At 42.6% G+C, this 13098-nt stretch overlaps 1 protein-coding gene across 7 annotated transcripts in view; it reads right to left on the reverse strand.

Moving 5' to 3' along the window:
* The window catches only part of ubr3 (ubiquitin protein ligase E3 component n-recognin 3), a 439870-nt gene that overhangs the window by 21616 nt on the left and 405156 nt on the right, over positions 1–13098 (reverse strand). For all 7 annotated transcript variants that reach the window (XM_070875678.1, XM_070875676.1, XM_070875681.1 and 4 more), the window contains 2 exons: positions 12608–12733; positions 6359–6541 (listed from right to left, as the gene is read on the reverse strand). In XM_070875678.1, coding sequence (XP_070731779.1) covers positions 6359–6541; positions 12608–12733 — 309 coding nt within the window. The remainder of the gene's footprint in view (positions 1–6358; positions 6542–12607; positions 12734–13098) is intronic.

Below are 13098 nucleotides of genomic sequence, written 5' to 3' on the forward strand. Positions count from 1 at the left end.
AATCGCATTCTCTGGCCTCTCCGGCACCACCGCCCCCCTCCACGCCCCTGATGAGGTTGGCCACTGGCAGTGGCACCCCACCTCTTAATCCTCCACTCCCCCTCTCTCTCCCCCACCCAGCGATCCCCGACTTCCCAGATCACCCATTACTTTACAATCCTGCAACCCCCGATCCTCTATCTCCCCTTCCCGATTGCTGACCCCCGCTGATCCTCCCTCCCCCTCCCGATTGCTGACCCCCGCTGATCCTCCCTCCCCCTCCTGATTGCCAATCCTCGCTGATCCTCCCTCCCCCTCCCGATTGCTGACCCCCGCTGATCCTCCCTCCCCCTCCCGATTGCCAATCCTCGCTGATCCTCCCTCCCCCTCCCGATTGCTGACCCCTGCTGATCCTCCCTCCCCCTCCCGATTGCTGACCCCCGCTGATCCTCCCTCCCCCTCCCGATTGCCAATCCTCGCTGATCCTCCCTCCCCCTCCCGATTGCTGACCCCCGCTGATCCTCCCTCCCCCTCCCGATTGCCAATCCTCGCTGATCCTCCCTCCCCCTCCCGATTGCTGACCCCCGCTGATCCTCCCTCCCCCTCCCGATTGCTGACCCCCGCTGATCCTCCCTCCCCCTCCCGATTGCCAATCCTCGCTGATCCTCCCCCCAACCCGATTGCTGACCCTCCCTCTTCCCCTCTCAATTGACAACACTCGCCGATCCTTTCTCTCCCCCTCCCAATTGCCAATGCCCCCCCTCCTCTCTCTCCTTCCAGATTGCCACTCTCTTCCCCCCCCCCTCCGCCCGATCCTCTCTCCCCCTCCAGATTGCTGACCCCCGCTCTCTACCCACCCATCCCCCACCCCTCTGATCATCGACCCTCTCCCCCGCCACCACTTCACGTTTCCCGACCCCAACTTCTGAGATCTGTCCCCCAGACCGACCCCTCACAACTGAGGCCTACCCACCCACAAGCAGCTGGCTTCTCAAGTTGATTGGCTGCGGGTGGGAAGCCGAGGCCTCACATTCAAATTAGATCCTGCCAGTAAAATCGGCAAGGCCTGCGGGAAACCCAGCCTCCCGGGTTTCTTGCCTGCCTTGGAAACCTGCAAAACCTGCCTCTGCGCCCCCCCGCCCCCCCCACCCGACAAAATTCCGGTTTATATCTCGAGTTATAAAGCCAAGGATCCTATGTGTTTTTTAGCAGCCTTCTCAACTTCTCCTGTCATCTTCAAGGATTTGTGTACATACACCCCCAGGTCTTTCTGTTCCTGCACCCCCTTTAAAATTGTACCATTTGGCTTATATTGCATCACCTCATCCCTCCTTCCGAAATGCATCACTTCACACTTCTCTGTATTAAAATTCATCTGCGATGTGTCCGTTGATTTCACCAGTCTGTCTATGTCTGCCTGAAGTCTATTACTATCCTCCTCATTGTTTACTACATTTCCGAGTTGCGTGTCATCTACAAATTTTGAAATTATGCCCTGTATACTCAAGTCCAGGTCATTAATATATATCAAAAAGAGCAGTGGTCCTAACACCGACCCCTGGGGAACCACCACTATATACTTCCTTTCAGTCTGAAAAACAACCGTTCTTCATTACTCTCTGCTTTCTGTCCCATAGCCAATTTTGTACCCACACTGCCACTGTCCCTTCAATTTTGCCAAAAAGTCTATTATGTGTTACTTTGTCAAACGCCTTTTGAAAGTCCATATATACATCAACCACACTAGCCTCCCCGTTACTTCATCAGATAACTCACTCAAGTTAGTTAAACACGATTTGCCTTTAACAAATCTATGCTGGTTTTCATTTATTAACTCATACTTTTCCAAGTGCCAATCAATTGTGTACCGGATTATTATCTCTAAAAGTTTCCCCACCATCGACGAATGGCTGACTGGCTTTTAGTTTCCGGGTTTATATATCTCCCCTATTTTTGAACAGGGATATAACATTTGCAATCCTCCAGTCCTCTGTCACCATTCTTATATTTAGTGAGGTTTGGAAGATTGTGGCCAGAGCCTCTGCAATTTCCACCCTTTCTTCAGCAACCTAGCATGCATCCCATCCGGACCAAGTGACTTCGCTACTTTGAATACTGCCAACCTTTTAAATACTTCATTTATCCAATATCTCTACTACTTCCTTTAGTGTGACATTGGCAGCATCCTCTTCTTTCGTGAAGATATATGCAAAGTACTACAAAATAGACTTCCTCAGCCATGATCTCTGCCTCTAAAAGGTCTCCTTTTTAGTCTGTAATCAGCCCACCTCTCCTCTGACTACCCTTTTACTATCTATATGTTTATAAAATACTTTTGACTTCACTTTTATGGTGTACACATCAATGAATCCCTGGAATCAAGTAAAGTTGTTGAGTCTCTGGTACAATGTGATGCTGATCTAAGTTCAACTGGGCCAACTAGGGGCCCAAATTTCCCCAGGAGTTGCTCTGTTTATTTTGGAGCAACTAGATTTTTTTGGAGTAACTTAAAAATCACAATCTGCTCCAGTGTAAGTGAATTAGTTAGGTTTTTATTGAAGTTTAGTTTTTTTTTTCCAAAAGGGGGCGTTACCAGCCACTTACGCCTGTTTTGGCCATTTAAGCAAGTTTAGCCAGCTAAAAATTACTCCAAACTAACTTAGGCCAGCGTATGAGGCCACTTGTGTCCGCTCAGAAAAACCTTGCGGTGAATTAAGAAATCAGCGCAGGTAGGCAGAGATGGGGGGGTGGGGGGGGGAGAAGGGAAGTGAGAGCACTAAACACCTTCTCAACAACATTCATTAAGCATAAAAACCATCAATAATAATTAAAAAGTAAATCAATAAAAAATAAAACTTAAGTCCTACCTTCATACTGGGCTGGGGAAGTCGAGGGGCCGGGAGGCCACTTGGCCTGAGATAGGGGCGGGAAAACTCACCAGCAGACAGGCAGCCAGGCGAACTCACAGATAGAGTTAAGGGTGCAGGTGGATGGCGCTCGGCGCAGAGTATTGGTAACTGTGAGCCGTGGAATGTGAAGTAGTGGAGCACTGGCTCTCCGCAGTGCAAATGGCGGGCGGACAGGTGTCAACAGTGGCTCTGGGCAAAGCTCAGGCGATCCCACCCACTCCCAGCGTAGCTGACCGAAAACTCCTCTGCCGCATTTGCGCACACATCAAGACCGAGACTGGCAAGCTGGGCTGGCCTGCCCAGGGACCCGATGAGCAGCGCTACAATATTTGCAGAGGATGTTGAAATCAATGGCTTCTGAGCCGATTACTTATGTTGCTTACAAGAAAAGGGGCAGTCAGCTTCAAAAGAAGTAGGAAAGGAATCCTGGGCTAGAAGACCTACCTTCATCTGACCACTCGGCCAGGGATAGGGTCGGCAAATGCGAGCATTGGGTCCCTCTCAGGCTGCAGGACGCACTGGGGGCGAGGAGCTACATACTCTCGCGCACATGTGCAGACGTCCCGGCACTGTTTTCAGCGCCAGGACCTGGCTCCGCCCCTCCACTGGATGTGGTGCGCCATGCCGAGGCCGAAGATGTCCTGAGGAGCGGGGAGAATTGGAAGGTAACTTTTCGGCGCCCTTTTTAGTCTAGAAAGTCGGCGCACCTTACAGGGGGGGAAACTTGGGCCCAAGGTATGGTTAGATTTTTTAGGCTTGCTATACTCACCTATCTTGTTCTGAATAATGTGGGGCATAGAACATACCTTGTGGGTACATTGAAACTGAGGTAATGTTGGCAAACCACAATGTAATATTTAAGTTACAAATAATTTATGCAAAAATCATAATGAAAGACTTGCTTTTATCTTGCGTTTTCTACATTACAACAGTGACTACACTCCAAAAGTACTTCATTGGCTGTAAAGCGCTTTGAGACATCCGGTGGTTGTGAAAGGCGCTATATAAATCCATGTCTTTCTTTTTTTCTTATATCTTACCCTTTTCATGACCACCGGACATCTCAAAGCACTTTACAGCCAATGAAGTACTTTGAGTGTAGTCACTGTTGTAATGTAGGAAATGCGGCAGCCAATTTGCGCACAGTAAGCTCCCACAAACAGCAATGTGATAATGATCAGGTAATCTGTTTAGTGATGTTGACTGAGGGATAAATATTGGCCAGGACAGCAGGGATAACTCCCCTGCTCTTCTTCGAAATAGTGCCATGGGATCTTTTACGTCCACCTGAGAAAGCAGACAGGGCCGCGACTTAACGTCTCATCCAAAAAACGGCACCTTCGATAGTGCAGCACTCCCTCAGTACTGCACTGGAATGTCAGCCTAGATTTATGTGCTCAAGTTCCTGGAATGGGTCTTGAACCCACAACCTTCTGACTCAGAGGCAAGGGTGCTACCTACTGAGCCACAGCTGACATGGCAAACATCAACAAAAATAGACTATTGTATTTTGCACAGTATTAAAGCATTTGGCAGGTGGTGCCCCAACTATGCAGGCACTTAAGTTTATTTTAGAACAGCCAATATATTACAGGCATTGGTAATGAGGAGTATACCATATACTGGAACCCAGCTGGAGCACACACTCTGTGCTGAGTGTAAAATTCCAGCTTGTGCTTTGATCTCTTGGATGCTAATGTTTCATGTTTGTTTTTGTTTACTTGGATATGGTCATCTAGGAAGCCAAGACTTGGTCATCACTGCTGTTCACATATGACCCAAGAAACTGGAGATGTGGGGGGGGGAAGAGTAAGGAAGTGAAAATGTCAGCACAGGCCAAGAGGCGGGGAGATAAAGAGTCCAACTGAGAAAGGGAAGACTAGGTGTCTGAACTCACATGGGGAGGAGCGTGCTGGTGTCAACTGAGGAGAAAAGGGAGAGGAATTACGTGAACTTGGGAAAGGAGGTTACGGGGAGACAGCATGTCACTGAGAGTAGGGGCAGATTACAAGGAGGAGCTGCCTTTGGGAAGGGAGAAGAGACTGTTGAGGTAATATTTCAGGATTTGATGGCTTGGTTGGTTTCTTGAAACTGGATGAATCCAAACTTCACTTCTTTCCCCTATAATTTTTTTTAACATGAAAAAATCAAATTAGTTGTGATGTAAATTGTTTAAAATGAACCAGTGCACCATTTTTGTTGTAACAATGAAAAGCTTTGAAACAGCTATATTTAATGGTTTGTGAATTTTGCTCCTCAAAATGGACTGCATATTCTGTTCTAATATTGAAGCAATCAATTCTCATCCCATATTGAAGCATTTTATAACTATTTTCTTGAAAGAATATATGTTCTTCCACAGCCATCACTTTTCATGTTGATACAGCATCTGCTACTGCTCCAACTGTTAAGATCTTTCATTTACTTAAATGTCAGTTGTGCTCGTCTTTTCATACATCCCCCATCACACCATGTGAAAGCCAAGCTAATCCTCTTGGACTACTCAATCAACACTGATTTTATTCACTGCCTGCTGCAGCTCCTCCATCAATTGATTTTGAAACTGGGGTGACCAATGCTCAAGTGATTTACTGTCTTGTGAATGCTAAGACAATGTACTTCTTGGCTCTGAGTAACTTCATCTAATAGACTCTAAAGGATCAATGTTTCAGGAGCTTTTTTTTTCACATTTTTCTGGAAAGTTCATATTAATGCATATTTTAGCAGGAAAGTTACTTAGCTGAACTCACAGCTGAAAATGGCAATACTTAAATAGCTATATTTATTCATTTGACACTGTATGCATACTACCTGTAATGATAAAAGAAGTCAAAACCAGACCTGCAGAGGGGAAGAGTTGTCCAAACATTTGCAAATGAATGTGGGAGTTGATGTTAGGATGGTCTTTATTTAAATACTCAATTTAGACAATACAATGTACTATTTCTGATGTCTCTGATACTGGAAAGGAGGAATACATGTTACAAAACATATTGGGATATACATATGCCAAATAATCAACAAAACTTTCACTTTACAATTTTTCCTTTCTACATTTTATTATACTATTAGAACTGAAATAGCAAGCAACAGTTGCACGTCACTAGCATTGTGTGAGCACTTCTTCACTCTCCCCCATTCTTCTTCCTCTGGGCTACATTAGACCCAAAGACTTCAGAAATGGAGATCAGCAATTATCTTAACCAGCTGCTCTCATCCTCCTTGGGAAACACAGCATCATTTACAATAATGGTTGGTGCTCCCTTTAGAATTGAACTCCCTGGAGTCACTTATGTACCAACAGAAGATTATAACAAGGTTGCAGCCTGGTAGCTTGAGTGGAAAATAACTGATTTTCAACTGGAACTGACACACAAGTAAATGGCATAAAAATCAAAAGATGAAAGCAAACATTTCTGAAATATATTACAAAGTAGATATGCTGTTAAAAGCACAATAGTTAATCTTACCATTACTTGTTCTGAGTGACTCTCTGCAGAAGTCATTACTTCCGAGCACCACTGAGATATAATATCTAGAGCTGCTACTGGCCATTCAAGGCAGGAGGAACTATTGGCCTCATCACTTGACTGAAGAGAGGACAGCAGTAACCCAAGATAGCTGGCAAGCATCCCAAATTCTTCTTCTGTTCGCTTATAAATGAGGAGGAAAAAAGTCATTTTTACACAGACCATCTGTTGTAATAAACTGCTGAGGCAATAAACTATAAAACACATTAATCTGACATCAGTCATTAAGTGCAAACATCATGACAGTTTCATGGCAGCATGATTTCATGATGATGATGATGCACTGCTAATGGAAAATGAGTAGACAAATAGGACAATTGACACTCTAATTATTCACAAAATATTTTGATGTGCTTTACGTATTCCATAATTACATAAAAGATTAGTAAAAACGTTTAAATATAAATTATCCATACTTTTTCAAATTATTTTAGTATTACTATAAAAGTAATGGTAGTATAAAATGAAAAAATATTTTTGAAGATCACTCAAAAGGGAAAAAGGTAGGTAAGAGTTAAAGAGTAAGCACTTATTTTAAGAATTTACCCTTTAGATGACAATTTGAGGTGGAAATAGGTTTAATGTATCAGATAGTGTAAATCTATGAATATTCGCTGTTAACAGAATTTCTTGGTCCAGTTCACAGGTGATATTGTAGTTTTGCAACAATAAAACCTTGGATCTTAATTTTCAAATTTGGTGAGGGTGTATGTAAAAATTTCAGATATGACAACTTGAGATTTACAAACAGACACACAGTTGGAAACAGTTATGGCCAAAAAGCTGGCAGAAAGTAATTGTTGAGCTTGGTAATATCTAATTCAATGCAATTATTGTTACCAGGAATCCATAGTATTTACAATAAATCTACTAATGCATCAAGCAGATTATTTCAGTCAATTTTCCAAAAGGCACGCTGTGACATTGACGAACGAGGTGGTTCTTGCTTTAGATTTTGAGGGTATGGAATCCAATAATTCATCCCTTACTGCTCCGAGATGTGTACCAGTGCTGTACAGTGGCTCGTAAATGAGATTCAAACTTAATAGTAGAATGATGTTACAACTTGCCCTAACTATGCTTTATAGATTTCCTGTTCATATAATCATTTTTTTCTCGCTAACATAGCAATGTACCTATTCAACACCAGGGGCCCAAGTTTCCACATGATTTGCGCCTGATTTTTCGGAGCAACTGGTGGAGAACGGACTATCTTAGAAATTGCAATTCTCCACATTTTTTTTTCTGCAGTTCTAGTCAGGTAGAACAATTCCACTTTGGAACAGCATTTTTTCTTCACTGACGCCTGATTTGAAATTTTCCACAGTGAAAACGTACTCCAAACTAACTTAGAATGGAGCAAGTGAAGATTTTTGTAGAACTGAAAAAACCTGTTCGACACATTAAAAAAATCAGGCGCAGGTTACAAATTAGGCGTCCAGAACGAGTGGGGGGGAGGGGAAGTCATTAAATTCTACAATAAATCCTTATTTATACTTATACAAATATTATACAAATAAATCCAACCTGAATAAAAATTTATAAGCAAAGAAAAGATTAAATAAACCATCTTCCTACCTGTGTGAAAGTGCTTCAGCCAGGGAGAATGCTGCAGCAAGCCTCACAAAACGAGGCAGCCGTTCCCGAACACGGGGGGGCGGGGGGGGGGGGAAGGAGACAGAAGGCTGCAGGAAGCCTCAGAAATTGAGGAGCCATTTCCCGACGGCAAAAGGGGGAGGTCGTCGGGAAACGGCTGCCTCAACTTTCTGAGGCTTCCTGCAGCCTTCTCAGTGCTGATGGCAATGTGCTTTTATTAAAAAATGTTCAAAAACTAAACAGCTACAAAGAACTACAAAAATGGCCGCGTGCCAATGTTTCTACACACTGCGCGTGCGCGAACACTCCAACGCGCACGCGCAGCGTTGCCGGCAGGAAAAAAACTAATTTAAATAGTACCCGCCCCCTCCCACTTACAAAATCGGCGTGAGTGTAGGCTCCGCGCCAAACAGACAAGGAGCTGCAGGGCGCTCCAGAATCGAGAGTTTTTTTTCCGGCGCCGTTTTAGGCGCGAAAAACGGGCGCCCAGCTCGGAGGGGCGCCCGTTTTTTATCGTGTGGAAACTTGGGCCCCAGGAGTGTAATTGCAATATAGCAAAGATCGAGCTAATATTAACAATTTATAATTCTCTAATTTATATAAACAGATCCTGCAATACTTGCCATTTAGAATGTCTATTCTGCTAAATAGAAAGTAATATTGGATTCTGATTGAGGCAAAAAATCTGAACTGGTACTAGTTTTAAAATTTACCAGTTAATCTCTGGCTCCGTGAAAACAGCTGTGAACCCACTAATCAGATCCCAACATTGTCCATGCTCGCCACGTGACAGCACAGATCAATTGGATCATTGAGAAAAAAGGTCAAATCTTCTTCAGTCATTATAATTTTCGTCCCTCCCTTTCCCTTTCATTAATCTGCCCTCAGTATTTTACTCACTTTGTCTAGCCTTTGCTCCCTTCCAGAACCTTCCAGCATACTCTAGGTCTGCTCTATGTCTATCAGGGCCACTCAGAGTGTTTCCTATGCGGCTCTGCTCCCTGCCACCGAAGTTCGCCCAAGTACTTCAGACCTTGTTTTTTTCTACTCCCAGGCACATCTTAAGTACTCCATTTCTGCTCTCTCCCATGCCTGACTTCAGTACTCCAGCTCCACTCACCTTGCCTGACCCAAGTGCAGCAGCTATCTCTACCCAACTCAACACTGACTATAGCCAGCTTCCCTGTTCCCACCCAACTCTGAAGGTCGGTGGAATGTAAACACTAGAGGAAAAAAAGACCTACAGAGAGAAAGACAAAGTGAAAGAAAGAGAGAAATAAAGATAGTGAATGAAAGTAAGAAATATATGAGTGGACATAGAGAGGCTGCAGTGAGAAAAAGAATGCCAAACTTAGAGATGATTATAAAAGAAAGTGCGAGCTGAATTCAGGCAGAATGAAAGAGAAAAAACACATAAAAGGGATAACAAAAGAATGGAAAATATTTAGAAATACAGAAAAAGCAAAAAAGAATTACGTGGGAATTGAGCACATAATGGCCCCAAGTTTCCACACGCGGCAAAACAGGCGCTCCTCCGAGCTGGGCGCCCGTTTTTTGCGCCTGAAAAAAAAACGTGCTATTCTTGAGCGCTTTGCAGCTCGATGTCAGCTTGGCGCGGCGCCCAGGGGGGCGGAGCCTACCACTCGCGCCAGTTTTGTAAGTAGGAGGGGGCGGGTACCATTTAAATGAGTTTTTTTCGTGCCGGCAACCCTGCGCGTGCGCGTTGGAGCGTTCGCGCAGTGTGAAGGAAACATTGGCACTCGGCCATTTTTGTAGTTCTTTGTAGCTGTTCAATTTTTAACATTTTTTAATAAAACCATATTGCCCTTCCATGATCAGCACTGAGGCTTCTTGCAGCAGTGAGAAGGCTGCAGGATGCCTCAGAAGTTGAGGCAGCCGTTTCCCGACGGGAATGGCTGCCTCAACTTCTGAGGCTTCCTGCAGCCTTCTCACTGCCTCCTCTCCGCCCCCCTGCCGTCGGGAACGGCTGCCTCAACTTGTGAGGCTTCCTGCAGCCTTCTCCCTGCCTGAAGCACCTTCACACAGGTAGGAACATGGTTTATTTAATCTTTTCTTTGCTTATAAATTTTTATTCAGGTTGGAATTATTTGTATAATATTTGTATAAGTATAACTAAGGATTTATTATAGAATTTAATGACTTCCCTTCCCCCTACCTCGTTCCGGACGCCTAATTTGTAACCTGCGCCTGATTTTTTAATGTGCAGACAAGGTTTTTTCAGGCCTACAAAAATCTTCACTTGCTCCATTCTAAGTTAATTTGGAGTACGTTTTCATTGTGGAAACTTTCAAATCAGGCGTCAGTGGCTGGACACGCCCCCTTTTGAAAAAAAAATTCTGTTCCAAAGTGAAACTGTTCTACATGACTAGAACTGCAGAAAACTTAAATGTGGAGAATTGCGATTTCTAAGATACTCCGTTCTCCACCAGTTGCTCCTAAAAATCAGGAGCAAATCATGTGGAAACTTGGGGCCATAGTTACAGGGAAAGAACAACATAATTTGCTTATTTTCCTCTATGAACAATTCCATGGAGAACTAGTTATACTTTATTGTAATCAGTTAACATACTCCTCAAACTGGAAACACATGTCAGTTTATGCACCCATTCTTAGAAAAACAATGTAGTACACAAGAAAACATTAGCTTGAAAGTATGCAGTATTAACATATTTTTGAGGTACATTAGCCCTTCAAAGTGGTCTTTTTTGGAGAATTGGCAACTTTCTTTGCTCCACTGCAAAGAAATGCAGAACTCTAGCATCCCTAGTCTGAAACCAGTCAATCTTCCAAGCCAGAGTTTTGTAAAACTACAGGCAGACAAGTTTTAAAAGTTGAACTAATTCTCTCAGGGGAAAAAAAATAATTTTCAACAATAGTTAGTCTCACTTTTTTTTCATACTATGTACCAACACAAGGAAATAGATTCAGCAATGCCAGTTTACAATTTGCAAGAACTTAAAAGTTTCTACATTATTTGGCCTCAAAATTGAAAAAGTTCAGTTTCAACCCACCAGAAATGGAATTCTGCAGTCACAGGGTAGGACACCTCAAAATATATATACTAATAAATACTGTCAGAGAACCTCCTATTATTTTTTAAAGTGAACTTCATACACTCATTTTGATGCTTGCATATTGATTTCAGAAATATCTTTGAGTAGGTTTTATTACTAATTTTCTGCCTGAAAGCTTTGACTCCTGCTGGGTATGGTTTCACAGGAGCTGGACCTCACTCCAGTACCTTGCCCAAGTAGCGATTTTCATGTCTGAGGTGTGCGAGGACACCACAGCTGAACTACTTCATATTCTCACACAATGTCTACACATTTGTGCTTTCCAGCAGGGCTCACTGGAGAGCAATCAGGAACAGGAACCCAGCTTAATTTTCCCATCCAGGAACACTGAGGGAAGCTATCACTTATACTACCAATACCAAAGCAAAATACTGCGGATGCTGGAAATCTGAAATAAAAACAAAATGCTGGAAATACTCAGCAGGTCAGGCTGTGGAGAGAGAAACAGAGTTAAAGTTTCAGGTCGATGACCAGGGCCTGGAATTTCCTGTGTATTTGCATCCAGAGCCACGAGCAACATGGGGGCAAATCAATTATGTTACCGGAATTTTGGACATAAGCAAGTTACATGTGCAAGTATAATACACCCAAATCTCCTCGATCGTTTACGATAGACTATCGACCTCTACGCTCAAACGCATCTCGAACCATAATAATGGCCTACCCCCAAGTTACAGAGCCTTATATGCACGTTTCCAGCAATTGCGTTTGCTCAAGAGACTCTCTTCAAATTCTAACAAGATTTTCAAGCCCAACTCTGGAAAGAGTTATTTTTCTGTCTTTCTATTAACATTTTTGAGCAATTTTTTAAAGTTATCCTTACTGTATTTTCTATTTCTTTGAATGTATTTTTAAGGTACAAGTATAAATCACATAAAAAAATTAAAAAGCTTCCCTGATTGCAGGTTCTTAAACATGCTGTGCCGCATATACATGAATGGTGGTTAAATGAGTTAAAACTTCAATTTTCACATTTAAAGAAATATATGGTGCGAGTTTGGTCTTTCCCTTGGGCCCCGATTGTTTACGCTGATTCCCGTACATTTTACGCTTAGGCGTGTACCAATGGGATTCACAGAAAATTTGAGCGTAACTTGACATCTGCAGAATTGGCACGGGAATAGGCGCATTTGTGGGTTTAAGTTCTGGGTTATGCCCACGGAAGATATTCATGGCCTAGTTAACTTAGCAAGAATGGTAATTCAACCAATTACCTTCTAGTCTGCGTGCATTGGTCAATTGCTGCCTTTAACGATAGAGTCATCAGAAAGCTTACAATTAAGCTTATCTCACATTTATTCCTTACAAGAAATGTAAAGTTAAATGTAAAATAAATGAATATGGAAAAATAATCAATGAGTTCTGATTTTTCCAAGGACCTTATTGGTATATATATATATATATATATAAAAAAAAACACAACACATATATATAAATTAAGATTAGTTAATATGCTAGCACATCACATACTGACTGGGAGTTAGTGTGGTTGAAATACCTGACAGTTGGGAAGATCATCACCAAACAGGTGGTGTTGAAGAAGGCTGGTGGTCCTGAGGAAAGGCAGACAGAACTGCTGGATACTGTATTCTATGGACTGAGGAGACCAGACACTGGTACTAAGCTGATGAGTTAAAAAGAAAACAAAATCTTTTAGAACAAAAGGAATTATTAGGTCATTTTTAAATGAATGGCAGAATTTTATGATGCTAAAGATATTTTTTTAATTAACATTTTTATATTTCAATAATGCAAATTTTAGAGTAGCCATCATACGCAAAACATAAAGTATTAAACTAAAAATAGTGAACTCTATATTGTTTGACATTTTAGAAGATAGACTGTTTTTTCAAGTTCTCAACTTACTGCACGGGCTAATATATTAAAATGGTTAACCATTACCAATAAAATAAACATGAACACACTCAAAAAATATTCAACTGACGATATTCATAGAAATTTACGTCACAGAAGGAGGCCTTTTGGCCC

Source organism: Pristiophorus japonicus, chromosome 3, assembly GCF_044704955.1.
Source record: "Pristiophorus japonicus isolate sPriJap1 chromosome 3, sPriJap1.hap1, whole genome shotgun sequence".
NCBI lineage: Eukaryota > Metazoa > Chordata > Chondrichthyes > Pristiophoridae > Pristiophorus > Pristiophorus japonicus.